The 19,975-nt window shown below is 44.1% G+C and overlaps 1 protein-coding gene across 1 annotated transcript in view; it reads right to left on the bottom strand.

The window, feature by feature from the left end:
• Positions 1–1,345: 1,345 nt before the first annotated feature.
• Positions 1,346–19,975, bottom strand: part of PTPRJ (protein tyrosine phosphatase receptor type J) — a gene marked incomplete at its 5' end in the record, with an annotated part of 41,564 nt that continues 22,934 nt past the window's right edge. The window contains 10 exons of the mRNA XM_068988055.1: positions 1,346–4,952; positions 8,246–8,381; positions 9,881–10,041; positions 12,320–12,439; positions 16,131–16,265; positions 16,360–16,433; positions 17,707–17,797; positions 18,586–18,673; positions 18,777–18,785; positions 19,326–19,367. Of these exons, the coding sequence (XP_068844156.1) occupies positions 4,794–4,952; positions 8,246–8,381; positions 9,881–10,041; positions 12,320–12,439; positions 16,131–16,265; positions 16,360–16,433; positions 17,707–17,797; positions 18,586–18,673; positions 18,777–18,785; positions 19,326–19,367 (1,015 nt within the window). The remainder of the gene's footprint in view (positions 4,953–8,245; positions 8,382–9,880; positions 10,042–12,319; positions 12,440–16,130; positions 16,266–16,359; positions 16,434–17,706; positions 17,798–18,585; positions 18,674–18,776; positions 18,786–19,325; positions 19,368–19,975) is intronic.

Below are 19,975 nucleotides of genomic sequence, written 5' to 3'. Positions count from 1 at the left end.
ATCTGCTTGCAGTGCCGGAGACCTGGGCTCGATCCCTGGGTTGGGAAGATCCCTTGGAGAAGGGAATGGCTACCCACTCCAGTATTCTGGCCTGGAGAATTCCATGAACTGTACACCCACAGGGTTGCAAAGAGTCCGGACATGACTGAGTGACTTTCACTTTCCACGAGGGCAGCGATTTCTCTTTTGTTCACAGTTGAGCCTTCAGTCACCGAGGTATAGTTGCTGGTGGACAGTATGTGCTCAACACATCACTGGTGAATGGATTGATTTATTTCAGGAAAGAGGAGCAAGAGGCATCTGAAAATCATCTCAGTCTACTTAAGAGTTTGCATCAAGGCATAAGGGAGTGAGATGAAAGAAAAAAAAAACCAAACTGCTACCGTCCCCTGGGGAAATTTTGAGATTCCCCAAACCCCTCAACCAGAAAGCCTCTAAAGATCCTGGAGGCTTGCCTAAGGCATGTGAGCTGCCCCCAAGTGGGTGTCTGTCCACCTGCAGACCCCTGCCTCCCGCCCTCTGGGAATATGCCACCACACTTTAGAGGCCCGCTCACTCCCCCAGGCCCCCACTTAATCACCGTCCGTGTGTGTTCTGGGCTGACTTTTGCTGTTGCTGCTGTTGTTGCTTAGTTGCTAAGTCGTGATCCAACTCTTTTGTGACCCCATGGACTGTAGCCCACCAGACTCCTCTCTCCATGGGGTTTCCCAGGCAAGAATACAGGAGTGTGTTGCCATTTCCTCCTCCAGGGGATCTTCCTGACCCAGGGACTGAACCCACATCTCCTGCATTGCAGGGGGATTCTTTACCACTGAGCCACCAGGGAAGCCCTTTGTGCTGACTTATGTGACCCCAAAGTTTACATGCTAAAGTCCTAACCTCCAGTGCCTCCCAATGCAACTCTATTTGGAGATAAGAGTCTTCAGAGGTAATTCAGGTCATCTGAGGTCATTAGCATGGGCTGTGATCCCCAGTGCCTGGTGTCCTTGTAAGAAGAGGAGATTAGAACCCACGGGGAGAAGACGGTCGTCCACCAGCCAGGGTGGCCTCAGAGGAAACCAACCTGCTGACACCTCAATCTCGAACGTCTAGCCTCCAGGACTGGAAGATGATCCTTTTTTAATATGTAAGCCCCACAGCATCCTGTACTTTGTTACAGCAGCCCCTAGCACCCCAAAACAATGTGGAAAAATCCCAAGGGAAACATGCTTTTGTTAAGGATCCTCCAGCTGAACAGAGGCCAATAAACAGCTGGGTAAATGATATGATGTGGATGTAAAGTAAGGAGGCAGAAAGACAAGCAAACAGAGGCACAATGTGTTGACAATTTTTTATATTTGGTATTTATAAGTCTTTTTAAAAAAATTTTTTTCAGGCCATGTTTTTCCTTAAAAAACAAACCAAAGAGGGGGGAAAAAGCAACCAACAGCAATACTCTGTACAAGTATAACAAACATTAGAAATATGCATCATTCCAAAATAGTTACAAGAAAATTACAGTTTTAGAGTCCACATTAACACATCCTATTCACAGGTGCCCCCGAGGGGATAGAAAGCTACAGTATATTGAATACTCGACTGCTACACAGACTCTGAAAGTTCAGAACTTGGACTTTGGAGGCAAATCAACATCAGTCACCAAGGCCTGTTTAGCTCAGCAAGTGCAATCAAGCATTTCAAAAGGAAACCAGGCTTTTCCACCCCCAGATGAAAAGCAAACGTGAATCAGCTGCATAGTCGGGCCCAAGCCCCAGGAGCCTCCAACTCTGTGATGCCCACGTCCAGTGGTCAAGTATGCCAAAATCTAGCTGGTGGTTGTCACGTGGCCACAGGGAACCGACCTGCATCTCATTTCACACTGCTGCCAACCACCCCTAGATTTAACTTTGCAGACAAAAACATCCTTGCTCTTGGAAGAAGATTTTAGAGGCCAAAATTCCTCAAACCAGCTCAACCCACGCTGGCTGGCGTACTTCTAAACTTGTCAAATACTAAGCAGGGGTTATCACGCCATCCCCGTGACTCCACTGGACTCCAATTTTAGCTCATCGCTCCTGGGACGGTTTGGGGCAGGAGCTCAAAAGAACCTTCTCTCTTCTGTGACCAGCCCTCAGCCCGCCTGTCCTCTATATTTACACGGTAATCTTCCCTTTTCAATCACTGTGCTATAAATACCCTCACCACCACCCCCACCCCGCCCCCTGGCCCTTCGCCAGGCCTCTTCAGGATGCGGAGAAGCATCGTGAATGACCTTCGTGTGACCTGCCCACTTGGAAGCCAGACCTGGCCACCGCAAGCCTTCCTCCCGGGACCGGGGGTGACGTCTGAGGGAGGCTGACCGGGCTACGGCCCATTTCCCAAGCTCATCTCAGGCGGAAGGGAGGAGGGTTTCTGATCTTTGCATTTTTTACCCCCATATGTTTCTGATTATTGTTGTTTCATCTTTTAAAGGAATTTCTGGAGTCAAGTCCTTCCCCCCGACTTCTCCAGGGCAGCAGCAGTGACGCGGGCAGGGTGCATGCCTACGTGGGGCCTGACGATACCTCGCCACCCACCAGCGTGGCTTCCTGGCAAACTGGAGTGGGAAGGGGTGGGACCCCGGAACTGCCGCCGGGACCGCGAGCCCTGAAGAAGTTAGGGAGCTCTCCAAGATCGGCGCGAGAGGGGCGGACCCGCGCGAAAGACTTGGAAGCCATCCCCCAAACCCAGCTTTACTCAGCAGCCCAGGATGGCGGGGCTTCCCTGATACAGGAACAAAGAGGACCCGGCCCCGCCTGGCCAGCCCGCTCCTCGAAGGGCCTGACACGGAATGAACTGCTTTCCACCACAGAGAGAGCAAAGGACAGAGCCAAAAGTGCAATTTCCACTTGGGAAGGAAGGTTCTCCCAAAACACAACACCATCTGCCCTCTCCTCTCTTCCTTGCAGTACCTCAGAGGGAAAGGGAGACAAAAGACGTGTGGCCCTCGAGCCCGGCACTGACCCAAGGGCTCTCCGTACGCTGTGGTCCCCCTCCGGAGCGCCCCATCAGTGCTCAAAGTGCCAGCGAGCCAGGGCGCAGGGCCAGGAGCCGGGCTCCCGCGGCCCAGGGTGACCGGGGCGCGGCCCAGGGTGACCGGGGCTCTCAGAGCAGACCCCACTCCCATTTCCAACAGGACACGTCGTCCTACACTTACAGCAGGATTTGTCACTGTGGGAACAGCCACAGGACTTGGGGACTTGACCGATCCTTCCTAAGACCTTGAATACTTCATTGCTTATTGGAGGAGAAACTTAATACATCTTCAGAATAGAACCTGAGCCACAATATAAAATAAAACAAAACAAGAAACAAATCCTTTCGTGTTAATTAATGCCTTGAGAAGTTTACAGATTATGTACCAATAAAATAAATCCACATAGATTTGGAAACTCTCGGTGGATACACACCTGAAAGCCACATAACAATAAACAAAAATTAATCTACATTTAAAAAAAAAAAATCAAAGTAATTACAGCAGCAGTATAGTGAAAAAGAGGTTTTAAAAATAATAATTACATCTTTGATACAAATTCAAACTTTTTACACCTCAATTCCAAGGAATGACTGTTTTAAGAGTTTAGTATATATATATACAGTAGATATGGGTATGTATCACTGCAGATACAGACTAAAGCCAGTAGACTTTAAGAAGGGATTCATCTGACACCGTTTTCACACGGACGTGTTCACAGACTGCCACACGTTTTAGAAACACACACACACACACACGTGCACGGACACACAGAGACACATAAAATGCCAACCTGAGTAAAACGTTACTAAAAACCTAGAGCATCATGAGTCACTAAGTCACATATTGCACCTTTAAATAATCCTTCTTACCAAATACAGAAATGAGGCGGGGGATAAAACAGGGACAATAAAAGATTACTGTGTCACTGAAGGGTTCCTCTGCTCACCCGACTCCCACCCCCGAAATTTTCAAGATGATAATGTAGTTTCCACTCTTGCTCAACCAGTGGGCAGAACATGTGGTCATCAGAAACATCTTTGGGGAAAAGGAACGAAAGAATGGAGCACAAAACAGGAGACGGGGAAGTGGGGGGTGGAGGCGAGATCTCTAATCAAATGAGAACCGGAATGTTACTGAGAAGGCTGAACCTCCAATACTAAACTACTGTTTAAATATTCCACATAGTCCAATTATGAGATTCAGTACAAAAATAGAGATATCTACTGAGTTTTGCCTGTGGAAGCATAATTCAGAAAAGGCACATGTTCAAATAGAAAACACAGGCGGAAGAGGTACCACATACCCCTCCCTACGTGATAATCATCCACAATTATGTATTTTCCATCAGCTAGATTCCAAGATACAGTAGGTAAAAATAGACCTCTGATACTTAAAATATATTCAACCCAACACAATCCTGGCTTTAGAGTGTGAATCATAGAAAATAGTCTTTTTAAAAAAGAATGTCTTGTAAAAGGAAAAAAAAAAAATCATAGCTCACTTTTCCTGGTATTCTGTAATTCTCAAGAGAAAAAAAAAACAAAAACAAAAAGTGAACTCAGCCCATTGGTAATCAGGAATGTAGTTGATTTGCTCACCCGCCATCCACAGCCCCTGACAGCCCCAGCCTCTCATCTGTCACGCTTTACACGTGCAGCTTCACACTCTCAAATTAGTTCTAACAAAACAGAACAAAGAATTAGGATATTAGACATATAAAAACATGTCAACATCGGGGCATTTTCCTCTGCTGTGGGTGTGACGGTCTGGTTAACTCCAGAAAGGGTTTCCTTTGGAATCAGGCGATGTAACCATTTGTCTTTCCAAACGTGGTTATGGGCGCAAGGTTCTCATAGATTGTCATCGCAGTTGTGTTCTGGTAGATAAGATCCACTTTTGAGTCCTTCTGGGATCTGATAATATCCAAAACACACTGATTGAGGAAAACATACTGGTCCTGTTAGAAAAAGAAAGAGGAAAAAAAAAAGGAGCACCAAAGATTAGCATCCAAGGTTTTCTCAGATTCCCACCCTCCAACCCCACTCACCACCCCGCAAGCGGACACTCCAAGTTCACGTGGTCAAGGAGTAATTACATAGTGGGGAAATCTGAAACTAGAGGTAGCAAGGCTCTCGTCACTAACGAGTATCAACCAGAGGGGTGCACCCCACACACAGCTCGGCTCCTCAAGAAGTACCAGAATCTTAAGGAAGGGCAAAGACAATATGTGGAGGAGCTAAGACACGTGCATATTCATTCACCAAAATGCCCAACAGTTGCTACGGAGGATGTGAAGAATATGGAGTAAACTGTGATTCTCAACGAAAGGGGTGAAATAAAAGTGGCTGATCAGGGTTGAGCCGGGGGCTCCTACCCTTCGATGGTGGGGGGGTGGTGGTGTAGAGATTGGGGCTATGATCAGGATCCCCACCCTTCAGACAAGCACATCAAAATCTGCCGGTAGCCATTAAAAAGAAGAAGAGGTGTTTGCTGAAAGACAGCCACAAACTTTAAGAGGGAAAAAAATCATGGGACAGCATTATATATAAAATAGTTTCCAGTTTTTCAAACATGCTCTAGGAAGAAACATTTGCAATATGCTAAAACATGAATGAACTTGAGGACATTATACTAAATGAAATAACCAAGTCACTAACACAAGTCGCTCAAACTCATGTCCATTGAGTCAGTGACGCCATCCAACCATCTCATCCTCTGTCATCCCCTTCTCCTCCCACCTTCAATCTTTCCCAGCATCAGGGTCTTTTCCAGTGAGTCAGCTTTTCACATCAGCTGGCCAAAGTACTGGAGCTATGCAGACTGTAAACACTAACTACCTCTAGGGCCCGGAAATGGAAAAGAAAAGGCAAAAAAGAAATATGTCCTCTATATAATCCTGCACTAAGTTTTTTGATATGAACAAATTTATGCAATTTTCAAAATATTTTAAAAAGGGATGAGAACATCTGTAAACGGGCATAAGATTTCTGTGCTTCCCAAAATCTAAAAGATGAAGAACTATGACTCCATATAATTAGAGCAGAAAAAAGAAGATCTCTCTACCAACCAACACAGGAGGCGACTCCACTCTTTCCACCCCAGCCACCTGCTCACCCCACAGCACACAATGTACCCAAGGCCTCTAGAACATTCTCTGCTGGACTCAGAAACACAGCACCTCTTCCCAGAGTTCTAAACTGGTTCAGGGTGACGGCCTGACACCAGATTAGTATTCTGCTCTATCCTGGTCAGGATGCCTTCACCCTGACAGCTTTGAGGAGGGCTATGTCCCAATTCCCTTGTTGAGAACACGCCTTGAGCATGCTGTTTATCTGGAACATTTCAGGGAATACATAGAGCTGATTCACATTATCGTACACCAGAAACTTACACTGTAAAGCAATTATACTCCAATTTAAATAAATTAATTAAATTTTTATTTTAAAAAAAACACGGAAAGAAATCAAAGAGGACACTAATAGATGGAGAAATATACCATGTTCATGGATTGGAAGAATCAATATAGTGAAAATGAGTATACTACCCAAAGCTATTTACAAATTCAATGCAATCCCTATCAAGCTACCAGCCATATTTCTCACAGAACTAGAACAAATAATTTCAAGATTTGTATAGAAATACAAAAAACCTCGAATTGCCAAAGCAATCTTGAGAAAGAAGAATGGAACTGGAGGAATCAACTTGCCTGACTTCAGGCTCTACTACAAAGCCACAGTCATCAAAACAGTATGGTACTGGCACAAAGACAGACATATAGATCAACGGAACAAAATAGAAAGCCCAGAGATAAATCCACACACATATGGACACCTTATCTTTGACAAAGGAGGCAAGAATATACAATGGAGTAAAGACAATCTCTTTAACAAGTGGTGCTGGGAAAACTGGTCAACCACTTGTAAAAGAATGAAACTAGATCACTTTCTAACACCGCACACAAAAATAAACTCAAAATGGATTAAAGATCTAAATGTAAGACCAGAAACTGTAAAACTCCTAGAGGAGAACATAGGCAAAACACTCTCAGACATAAATCACAGCAGGATCCTCTACGATCCACCTCCTAGAATTCTGGAAATAAAAGCAAAAATAAACAAATGGGATCTAATTAAAATTAAAAGCTTCTGCACAACAAAGGAAAATACAAGCAAGGTGAAAAGACAGCCTTCGGAATGGGAGAAAATAATAGCAAATGAAGCAACTGACAAACAACTAATCTCAAAAATATACAAGCAACTTATGCAGCTCAACTCCAGAAAAATAAACGACCCAATCAAAAAATGGGCCAAAGAACTAAATAGACATTTCTCCAAAGAAGACATACGGATGGCTAACAAACACATGAAAAGATGCTCAACATCACTCATTGTTGGAGAAATGCAAATCAAAACCACAATGAGGTACCACTTCACACCAGTCAGAATGGCTGCGATCCAAAAATCTGCAAGCAATAAATGCTGGAGAGGGTGTGGAGAAAAGGGAACCCTCCTACACTGTTGGTGGGAATGCAAACTAGTACAGCCACTATGGAGAACAGTGTGGAGATTCCTTAAAAAATTGCAAATAGAACTACCTTATGACCCAGCAATCCCACTGCTGGGCATACACACCGAGGAAACCAGAATTGAAAGAGACACATGTACCCCAATGTTCATCGCAGCACTGTTTATAATAGCCAGGACATGGAAACAACCCAGATGTCCATCAGCAGATGAATGGATAAGAAAGCTGTGGTACATGTACACAATGGAGTATTACTCAGCCGTTAAAAAGAATTCATTTGAATCAGTTCTGATGAGATGGATGAAACTGGAGCCGATTATACAGAGTGAAGTAAGCCAGAAAGAAAAACACCAATATAGTATACTAACACATATATATGGAATTTAGAAAGATGGCAATGACGACCCTGTATGCAAGACAGGAAAAAAGACACAGCTGTGTATAACGGACTTTTGGACTCAGAGGGAGAGGGAGAGGGTGGGATGATTTCGGAGAATGGCATTCTATCATGTATACTATCATGTAAGAATTGAATCGCCAGTCTATGTCTGACGCAGGATACAGCATGCTTGGGGCTGGTGCATGGGGATGACCCACAGAGATGTTATGGGGAGGGAGGTGGGAGGGGGGTTCATGTTTGGGAACACATGTAAGAATTAAAGATTTTAAAATTAAAAAAAAATAAATTTAAAAAAAAAAAAAAAACACGGGCAGGAAGGGCCTCACCTCTGTTTGCACCATTAAAGGCCTGTGCATGCGAAGGTCGTACACGATGCCGTACACGTCCACAGTGCTCTCATTCTCTATCTGATGGATAAGACGATCGATGGCAATGAAAGTGCCCGTCCTTCCCACCCCAGCACTGAAAAAAAGGGGAAAGTAGCAGGTCAGCACGGGTTGAGTGTGCTAAGTCTCTCCAGTCGTGTCTGACTCTTTGTGATCCCGTGGACTGTAGCCCACCAGGCTCCTCTGTCCATGGTATTCTCCAGGCAAGAATACTGGAGTGGCTTGCCATGCCCTCCTCCAGGGAATCTTCCTGACCCAGGGATCGAACCTGAGTCTCCTGTACCTCCTGAGTTGGAAGGCAGGTTCTTAACCACTAGCACCACCGAGCATGGGTCACCTCTGCTGTAAAACTCCCACTTCCCCATTTGCGCATGTGTCTTGCTCTCCCCAGCTATCAGGCTTTGAGGGTCAAGGCCAGGACCATTAGCCACTGGCTTAATTAAAACCTCAGCAAGTCTGACTATACTAGCTTGGAACTGGGACCCAAGTCCTAAAGTTACTTTCAAATCAGATGCCACAAATAAAACACCTTGTTAGAGGTCTTTAATCTCAGTCCCATTGAAGTTGCCACTGTATCTAGGATGGCAAGTTTCATCCATTTCAATGTTACTCTCAAAGGGTAACAAAGTCCCCCCGTCTTCTGTCCCAGAATCAATTCCTTTAGCTCCAAAGCTAATCTATTGTTGTTCTGCAGGAGGGGGTGGCAAAGTTTTCTCTTAAGGACCAGAAAGTAAAACATCATCAGCTTTGCAGACTCCTCCTGCCACTGCAGCGTGAAAGTAACCATAGAAACTATGTAACCAAAGGGACATGGCTGTGTTCCAATAAAACTTTATTGATGAAAACAGGCAGCCAAATAGATTGTGGTGATGGCTTCATGGACGTATACTCATCTCCAAACTTATCAGGTTGTATACATTCATTTACGGACAGTTTTTATATGTGGAAAACATATTTTTAAGTAAATAAAATGAACTAGAATTATGTATCTCAACACCGTTAAACAGCAAACCAAAATGCTAAAGAAAACAGGCTGCAGAATAATTTATACATTATAAAATCTAGTAAAAGTTTAAAACTATATAAAACAATAGAGTTACCTACACATGCAATAAAATATAAAAGCATGCAAGGGAATAATACAGAGCAACTTTAGGACCAAATGTTCACCTGTGTAAGAAGGAGAGTGGGATAGGAGGCTAGTAAGTAGAGATTTTAATTATACCTGTAATGCATTATTAACAAAAAGAAACATATATGGTGTCATGCTGAGCTTTGTTAAATTATTTTCTGCATTTTTGTAAGGTTGAAATATCTCAAAGGGAAATATTATAAATAGGAAATAAAATACGTTACAATGCTTTTTAAAATACAGTTAGCTGACCAAATCTGACCCATAGGCCATCGTTTGCCAATCCCCGTTCTAAAGTCTCAAGGTTTAGGGAATAAATCCATTGTCCCATATCCAAACCTTCTTGAACTTATAAATACCTACTGCATCCCTCTCAGGCTTTCTTCTTTTTTCCGAAGTGTCCGTATTTATGATTACTTTTGAAATCTGTCACACATGCATACCTGCAATGCACCAGTACTGGCGACTCAGGAGGACTCTGCTTCATGTAGTCACGAACAAGGTAGCGGAAGTTGATGAGCAGATCGGTGGCGTCAGGAACACCGTGGTCAGGCCAGGAGGTGAAGTGGAACTGACGCAGAGGGTGACTCTCACTTGTCGGAGTCTAAACACCAAGAAACGAGGTTAGAGCCAGAGAGAAAGGCGAGCTAGATCGAGCCACACCTGAAGGCGGAACTGCGTGGTGCAGCTGAAAAGCAGCTCAGACGTGGTTGTGACTACAAATTAGAATTGTACGCTGGTAAAATAGCTAATAAGTGCTTGCACGGACTGCAAATCCAAATAACATGCCAAGCAGGAGGGCTTATTATCTCCCTTCTAAGAAGGGGAAACAGACTTTCCAAATTGTGAAGTGACAATCGCTGACACTCAGCTCAGAGGCAGAAATCTCATATCCTTCAGTTTTGAGTTCAGAATCTTCCCTTTTTACCACAGTCCTGTGCCAATAGTGCACTCACACTCTTACACCTACACCTCCTCAGAGCTTCATAAACCGCCATCCCTGAGCCCCAGGGGGAAGGTCACCAGCCAGAAATAAATTTATGCAAATGTAACTATGATAACCAGTGCCTTCAGGGCAAGAACTGTCTCATAATTCACATGTCTTCCAAAGAATTTAGGCTTCCCTGATAGCTCAGTTGGTGAAGAATCTGCCTGCAATGCAGGAGAAAGTTGAAAGTTAGTCACACAGTCGTGTCCAACTCTTTGCGATCCCATGAACTGAGCCCACCAGGCTCCTCTGTCTATGGAATTCTCCAAGCAAGAGTACTGGAGTGGGTTGCCATTTCCTTCTCCAGGGGCAATGCAGGAGACCCTGGTTCAATTCCTGAGTCAGGAAGATCCGCTGGAGAAAGGGATAGGCTACCCACTCCAGTATTCCTGGGCTTCCCCTGTGGCTCAGATGGTAAAGAATCCACTTGCAATGTGGGAGACCTGGATTCTATCCCTGGGTTGGGAAGATCCTCTGGAGGAAGGAAAACCTACCCACTCCAGTACTCCGGCTTGGAGAATTCCATGGACTGTACAGTCCATGGGGTTGCCAAGAGTTGGAAGTGACTGAGCAACTTTCACTTTCCAAAGAATTTAATAAAGTGATAAGCAAACAGCAAGCATCAAGTAAATATTTAGAACTGTAGGGGTTTGAGGAAGGACTCCCTCCCAAAAAAGACATCTATTTCAACTTCAGATAGACAATAGAAAGTGAAGCTCATTGTAACAGAGTTAGTTATGACACAGACTGCCTTCCCACAGTGGACCAAAGCACATACCTTTAATTATCAGAACTCTGCCCTGGCTGAACCATTCCCGTTCCTGAGTCAACTGTACTCACTATGCCTACACCTGGGGACTGACCTCATCTGTGTGTACTACATCTGGACGGCAGGCATTTGCTCAATGACAACTACACTTTGAAGCATATTTATTTTCTTTTTTAATATAGATATATATCAGGGACTCCCTGGTGCTTCAGTGGCTAAGACTCCACGCTTCCAATGCAGTGGGCCTGGGTTTCGACCCCTGGTCAGGGAACTAGATCCCGCATTCTGCAACTCAGACCCAGTGCGGCCGCATAAATAAATAAATGTTTAAAAAAAGAAGAAGAATGCTTCTCCTAGATTTCAGATTATTTCTCGAGGACAGATTCTCAAGCTTGAAACCAGCAGATCAAAGGGGAACAGATATTTTTATGCCTTTGATATAAACTATAGAGGGCTATACTGATTTACACAGCCATCAAAAGATATCAGACTCACCCATGACAGTGATCCAATTTTTAAATACCGTTTAAAAATAAAAAGGACATATACTGACTTCTTAGAATGCCTACACAATTTAATTGCATGTGTTTTCATAACTTTTGAGGGGAAAGGAGACCATATGGACATGTCCTGAACTCCTCTTAACGTAACTGTCATCATAAACTATTTCAACACCAAATGGACACTCCTGATGTCAAATTTCCGACCAAACAATCCAAAAGGGCCTTGATCTGTAAGAAAAACTCTATAAGCAGGTCACCTGGAAGGGGAAGAAGAGAAGTTAAAGATGCTGAGCCATGCTCCTAAGATTCATTTAAGAATAATTTACACCTGTGGTGGATTCATGTCAATGTATGGCAAAACCAATACAGTATTGTAAAGTAAAAAAATAAAATTTAAATTAAAAAAAAGAATAATTTACGAAACTCTCAACCAAGCAAAGCCAACAGGTTGCATTAGAGTATGCAGATACAGATTGTTACATTCTATAAAGAAGAAAGCGAAAATATTCTCCTGATGCATTAAAAAAAAAAGATTTATATCAATATCAACCTAAAAGTGTCACCCCAAAAGTAATTTATACTAATTTTATATGAGATCTATGCGTCTTGACTTCTTACTTACATTTTTCACTGTGAAGTCTCTGACGGTCCATTCTGGAAGAACAATTTCAGACGTCATTGCCACAGCTATGTCCCCGTAATCCTGAGCCTGCTTGGAGGGCCAGTACTCCTCACATTTGGTCTAGAATAAAATGCAAACACTCAGATCACACTGTCTGCCATCACTGAAACCTCACAGGAGATGAGATATTAAAACCAGGCATCAGAGTCTGAATCCAAGCCTTTTGCGGGTTCTGCCTGACCCTTGAAATTTTGTATTTTAGTTTTCAATTCCTACCAACTTTATAAATTTGGGAGTCTTCCTATAAAAATCTAGATTTCTGGTCTCTCTTGAGAAATCAGAAGACCTAGCCAACACTGAGCCCCCGTTTCTACACAGAAACTGACTTACAGCTGAGCAGCCACTGTTCCTTCACAGGGCACCCTGTGCCCCCCTGGTTCCCCAGCCCTACAGCAGCCCTTCCACCAGCTGTTCACTAAACTAAACTTCTCCACATGCAGAAGAAATGAGAGCTTTTCTCAAGACTTTTAGATATACACTAACTCCAACACAAATATGGACACCAAAAAAAAAAAAAAATCAAATTAAATCATTCTGGGGTCTTTGACAGTCCACTGGCTGTCAAAATGTGAACAGAAATAAAAATCAAGAAACAACCACTCTCTGAAAGTATCTGAATCCCTACTTGGTAACTGACTTTTTTTTAAATGAGAGGTTTGTTTTGCTTTAAAACCTGATGCCTGCTTCTCAACTCCAGAGATGCTAACTCTGGCCCAGAGGTCTGTATTTATTAAACAATCCCAGCTTCTGCTTTTTAAAAACGCTTAATTTGTAGAAAATCAGAAATACCTCATGGGCTTCCCTGCTGGCTCAGACAGTAAAACATCCGCCTGCAATGCAGGAGACCTGGGTTCGATCTCTGGGCCGGAAAGATCCCCTGGAGGAGGGCATGGCAACCCACTCCAGTGTTCTTGCCTGGAGAATCCCCCCAGAGGAGCCTAGCGGGCTGCAGTCCACGGGGTCACACAGAGTCGGACACGACTGAGCAACTAAGCACAGTACATAACACCTCATACTCAGATAAGAAACTGACTTAAATGGTACCTGATGTCAGCACTTGGTGAAAGCTGAGAAGGAAACACTAAACTATGCCATTTCATTTTCTTCATGAAAGAGTAAGGTTCACTGCTGACATTTTTTGAGTTAATTCATGTTAAAAGACATATTGATTTTGATGTAATTTTTCTCTTTGTTGAAACCAATTGAAAACCAATAATTTAAGTTGTTCATGATATTAGTAACTTTGCCAAATGATACACTAAATAAATTTTATTGGTTGATGCCAAAAAAAAAATCCCGGCTTCTGGACCACTGCTCCAAGAAAGAACACGGGACTGGGGAATACACTGGCGTGGAGTTTTTGCCTAAGTTGGTCTCTTTCCAGCTAGATTTACATTGCTAACTTGTGGGCAAGTTCTTAAACTCTAAGCTTTAGTTTCCCCGTCTATAAAATAGTAACATCTCCCAGGGTTGTTAGAGGGAAAAATAACATATATGGAGAATCTAGTACCAGTCATTTCTAAAGGAAATCAACCCTGAATATTCACTGGAAGGACTGATGCTGAAGCTCCAAAACTTTGGCCACCTAATGTGAAGAGCCAACTCACTGGAAAAGACCCTAACGCTGGGAAAGATTGAGAACAGGAAGAGAGTGGGCGAGAGAGGATGAGATGGTTGGATGGTATCATCAACTCGTTCAGCTGGTAAAGAATTCACCTGCAGTGCAGGAGACCCCAGTTCAATTCGTGGGTTGGGAAGATCCCTTGGAAAAGGGAGAGGCTACTCTCTCTAGCATTCTGGGCTGGAGAATTCCATCCACAGAGGAGCCTGGTGGGCTACAGTCCATGCGGTTGCCAAAGAGTCGGACACAACTGAGCGACTTTCACTTTCACACTTTTCACACACCGACTCAATGGGCATGAATTTGAGCAAACTCTGGGAGATAGTGAAGGACAGGGGAAGCCAGGCGTGCTGCAGTTCATGGGGTCGCAAAGAGTCAGGCACAACCTAGCATCTGAACAACAATAATATAGGCTCCCTTCTCTCACTTAGTCATTAACATCCACTTCCCTCCCAATGTAAGATGAACGGGGGCCCTCGAGCCGCAACGACTGAGCCCATGAGCCACAACGAAGACCCAGCACAGACAAAAGTTAATTAATTTTTTCTTTAAAAATGAACAAGGGCCCATTTAAATTTGTCTTGCTCTCCATTAACTATGCTGTTTTCATTTATCCAACAGATATTTAGGAGAATGTTCCACGTGTGAAGCCTTGGGTTCAACAGCACCATAAAGCTTATTTGCACACAAATAAGCAGTGGCCTTTCATTTGCATAATAACCTGCTCTAACGTCAGAAGCAGGTACAGAACCCAACCTTCTGCATCACAAATAAAGCGAAGGTGGGAACTATCTCTAATTGCTCTTTGTTACCTCTGCCTCCTCCATCCCCAACCCCCAGCACAGAGCCTTACATACACACTTGGGGCCGGACACACATCTGCTCAATTAAAGTGAAAGAAAAGAACACGGAGAGAAATGATGCCTGTCAGGTTCCCACTCTCCCCAGGATAGTGCGAGCACCCTGGAGCAGGAGCACCAGGAACTGGCAGAAACGCAGCTCTGGGGTCCACCAGAGACACTGCAGGCGGAAACCCTCCAGGAAACCTGGAAACCCTCCAGGTGACTCCGAGGCACGTTAATGGGAACCATGGGCTTAGGGACTTGACTCCCACCCTATTCTTCAAGTAACAGACCTACATGAAAAGACTCACAGAGCACACGAGGTCCTATTCCTCAGGCACGGACTTTTCTGAATTTAGCCCAAGGTTTTCAATTCCCCTTGGTTTATTTGTGGAAAGGTGAAAGTGAAAGTCATTCAGTGGTGTCCGACTCTTTGCAACCCCATGGACTGCAGCCTGCCAGGCTCCTCTATCCATGGGATTTTCCAAGGAGGATACTGGAGTAGGTTGCCATGCCCTTCTCCAGGGAGTCTTCCCAATCCAGGAATTGAACCTAGGTCCGCTGCATTTCAGGCAGATTCTTCACCATCTGAGCCACTAGGGAAGCCGAGGGATTTTATCACTAGAAGAAATCTTGTGTTTGATGGGGGGATTCCAGGCCAACACAGGGGAGAGGGAACTGCTGAGACTTATCGGGAGATAAGTTGGAAATTTTGCAGAAAGAAAGGGTTCCGATGTTAAAAACTCAGTTTGAAAATCACTGAATCATTCATATTGGTCATCTCACAGGTGCAGCTGGTTGCTCGGGGACAAGACAGGCTTGCACCCATTCACAGAGCTGATGGGGACTTCCCTGTGGCACAGGGGTTATGCCGCTGTGCTTCCAATGCAGGAGGCATGGGTTCAATCCCTGGTCAGGGAACTAAGATGCCACAAGCCACGGGGCATGACCAAAACAATGCATTAACACGGAGCTGATGAAGGATGGAGTCGCACAAAGTTCTTTTGCGGCACTAACCCAAATCTTGATGTCTATTAACTCCAGCAGCAATGACTTAATGTATAGAGAACATTCTTCTCTCCATACAGAAGGTAACAATAACACAGATTTTTTTTTTAGCCTTTTTTTAAAACTTTTAGAGGAAAAAAAGACAAAAAACACATTTCTAAGAATAGAAGTGCTAATGCTTGGGGGAGTGTCTTTTTTTAAAAAATAGGTTTTAAAACACCCTCCACCACAGTAACTATGAATGAATGAACTGAGCTGAATCACAGCAAAAATTACGTACCCTTCCCTGTTCAACACATTTGGTCAGCATGACAATGGCATAGACATTTTTCTCCCAAACCATACGCCAAAAATCTTTCAGAGTGTTGGGCAGAGGTCCTTGCGTGGCGATGAAATCTTCTTTGGAATGGTAGCCCTAGAAAACGGAGAGCAGCACAGGGTCGATCTCAAAGAGATGGAGGAGGAGCCCGAGGACCTCCTCCAGCACGCGAGCCCCGCTCCCCACTCACAGGCATGTAGTTGGCGTTGATGTAGTCGTCAGTCGAATGGGTCTGAACTGAAAGTTTGACGCGGGAAATGTCATCTGTGACATTCAAAGAGAAGATTTCCACGTTAGGATACGGAAGAGAATATTTCATCTCAGAACCGAGAAACAAGTGCAAAACGGCAACGCAGGGGCTCCATCACACCTTGACGCTACGTGGCTCAGCATTTTAGATCCACAGCCTTACTGCATTCCCGCCGTCAGCAGATATGACCGTGGCACAGAGAAGTTGCATGATTCCTGGGCAGAGCTAGTAAGTGTCAGAGCCAGGGTTCTAACCTTGACAGTCTGGCACCGCCCAAGCTCTGAACCACTCCAGACCACCTTCTAGATGAAACCAACTACTTTCTTCCTTGGGTGTATGCCACAAGCCAGGGAAGGCCCTGCATAGTTATTTATCCCTCATAACCATCCTATGAGCTTCTGTGCCCATTTTACAGATGAGAAAACTGAGGTCAGAGAGGTTAAGTGATTTTTTTTCCAAGCTCTTTCATCTGGTGAGTGGCAGCCAGAATTCAAATCCAGTGCCCTTTCCACTACGGCAGGGTAGATCCTCAGGGTAGAAAGTTAAGCCTTTCACGCTTTCCCTATTCTCATTTAAAAGTTGTTATAAAAAGATAGTCCCAAATGCAAAAATAAATTGAGTGCCTAAGACTACTATAAGTGGTATGTGTGGAATCTCAAATATGACGCAAATGAACTTATTTACAAAACAGAAACAAACTCACAGAGTAAACTGATGTGTTGTTGTTCCTGTGAGGCTACAGACATTGTCAATCCTCAAAAACAGGGATGAATCCAAATATAATTCACATCTAGCCACGGAGTGTACTCAGCCAGCCAGAGACATGTCTGGACAAGCAGAAAGTGTCGCTCCCCGCTTGTCCTCCACCGGCTCCCCTTTGGTTCCAGAACTGTGTTTATGTCGGAATAAAGGGGCATAGACGAGCTCTGAGAGCAAAGGGGCTCAAAGCACGGAGTGTGGCCCTTTCCCTGCAGGAAACGGCCAGATCCAGTCCAAGTCTGGTCCCACCATGGCTCTCAGTGGGACTTCAGACAAATCACTCAGCCACTCTGTGCTGCTTTTTTTTTTTTTTTTTTTTGCAGACTATCTTACTACCTATTCTGTAAGGCTATTGTGAGGCTGAATCCAACGGCTTACCCCTAAACACGGTGCTGAGCACACAGTAGGTGACTGATGGATGGCTGTGGGAGTGGCTGGTTAGTATCCTGACTCCTCTGCCCCCTGCTCTTAAGAGACGTGATGTCTAAGATAGGGTGAAAAAGGGAAGATGTGGGAAACACAACTTACAGGGCAGAACGTTGTTATAGCGATTCTTTCCTCTGTTCTCAGCCAGTTCAGCTGCATACTTAGGCAGGTTAATTCCAACAAGCTTCAGATCCTGAAGGCAGACCATAAGAACCGCTCATTCACTCCGTGTCCAGACAGTACTCACACAGCACAAAGAGCAGAGCAGAATAAAGCAGGGATGCAGAGATGTTACGGGTAACACTGCATCCCCAGAAAGACATAGCAGCTCTCAGCCCTGGTACCTGTGAACACAGCCTGGCTGGAAATTACAGCTTTTGTGGATGTAAATCAAGATAAGATGAGGTCATACTGTAGAGAGCGGGGCCCTTAATCCAGTATCACTGATGTCTTTTTTTTTTTTTTTTTTTTTTTGGTTATTCCAGGTCTTAGTTGCAGCACGCAGGGTCTGTTTTTATTTGCGGCATGAAGGATCTTTAGTTGCGGCATGTAAACTCCTAGCGGCAGCATGTGGGACCCACTTCCCTGCTCAGGGATTGAACCTGGGCCCCCCGCACCGGGAGAACAGAGTCCTAGCCACTGGACCACCAGGGAAATCCCTGATACCTTTATAAGAAGAGAAAAGACACTGAGATAGAGTCACATAAGGAAGACACGTAAAGATGGAGGCAGGAGACTTCCCCGGCAGTCCAGTGGTTAAGACTCCGGCGCTTCCACTGCAGGAGCCATGGGTTCAATCCCTGATTGGGGAACTAAGGTCCCGTATGCCATGCAGCATGGCAAAAAAAAAAAACCTTCTCTCTTTCCTCGAAGAGGGCTACCTCTTACCCAAAGCTCCACCATAAAACAGAAACAGGCAGCTTCCCAACTTTCAGGAAAAACATAAAGCAAATAAAACTACGACACTCAACAGGCACATACTTCATATTCTTCTGCAAACCCACAGTTGGAGTCAGCTTGCTGTTTCTTGAAGTAGGCCTCAAAATTCTCCACTTTGATTAACTTGGATCTAGGGGAAAAAGCAACGTGTCAGAATTGGCTGCATTCAATCAAGTTCACACTCAAGATAGAAACGTGCAACTTATTTTTTAAAAAGCAAACTGTGTACTCACCTTTTAGGTCTTCACCGTAGAAAAGCAAAGGAAAAAAAAAAAAAAAAGACAATTAGGAAAAAAAAAAAATGACTCAACCATAACTCCAGAGATTTTCCCCAAAGAAGAAAACCTATAGGATAAGGGCAGGGGGTGTTTGGGGGAGGTTCACTGTCACGTAATTCACAAAACACTGAAATGTGAATCAGGAAATCTGACTTCTAGACCCTGTTATATAACTGAGTGGCTTCCTGACTCTGAGCAAGTTCTCTCCTCCTAGACCTTGAATAACCATGTTTTTAATCACAAAATATATATTTATTGGTAGAATACGGCAAGTATAGTTCTACTTGGCATGGTAGAACGTGGCAAGGAAGCCAGCTTCGGGAGACAAGTAAACATGGGTCCTTGCAGGATAACAACGCTAATAAGAACTTCTGCACGATCAGGTCCAAACGTGTCAATCTGGAAAAATGGCAGCGGTTCCCATCAAAAAAAAAAAATCTCAAAATAGTCACTGAACAGATTGGGGGGTTAAATGTCTTAAGGCTCATAAATGTAGAGACTTACTTAATTTGAGAAAAGGTCACCTCATTGTTCTTTGCATCTTTCCTATTTTGAAAGAAAAACAGACTCATTAGATCAAAACGGCTCAATACTGTGCTTTGTTCCCTGCGTGTATCTCCAAGACGCTTCTTCCCTAGCCTTAGATTATACAGCACGTCAGATCCTGTTCACAAACACTGAAGCTTAACGGTCTAAACCCGTGAAGTTACTCGCTTTTATACCATCTAAAAGTATCACAGGATCCTGCTCAAGCAACTTGTAGGAATTTCTCTGAGTAAATACAGATCAGCAGCATCACCCTATTATACAGTCAAGCTCACTAGTTCGTGCTCTGATTTTCGTTTTTGTTTTGTTTTTTGAGTGAGCCTTTCTGAAAAAGTTACTGTAATAAACCAGAGAACATAACCAGTGTTGGTGAGGGACCAGGGACCAGGGGGGGTGGGGGGGCTGGAGGGAGGGACCTGGAGCTCTTCTGTATTGCTGACTAAGCTCCATACTGGTATTTTTTTAAAAAAAAGATAAAACTCTGGAAGGCAATTTTGCAGTATGTATTAAAATTTAAAATATGCATACCTACTGGCCCAGCAATTACCCAGCTTGGAATTTGGCCTAAGGGAATAACTACGATTGTGCCAGATTTACACACAAGGATA

The sequence above is a fragment of the Capricornis sumatraensis genome, chromosome 16 (assembly GCF_032405125.1).
Source record: "Capricornis sumatraensis isolate serow.1 chromosome 16, serow.2, whole genome shotgun sequence".
Classification (NCBI taxonomy): Eukaryota; Metazoa; Chordata; class Mammalia; order Artiodactyla; family Bovidae; genus Capricornis; species Capricornis sumatraensis.
Note: the sequence above shows the minus strand (reverse complement) of the source record. Positions and strands in the feature narration are given on the sequence as shown.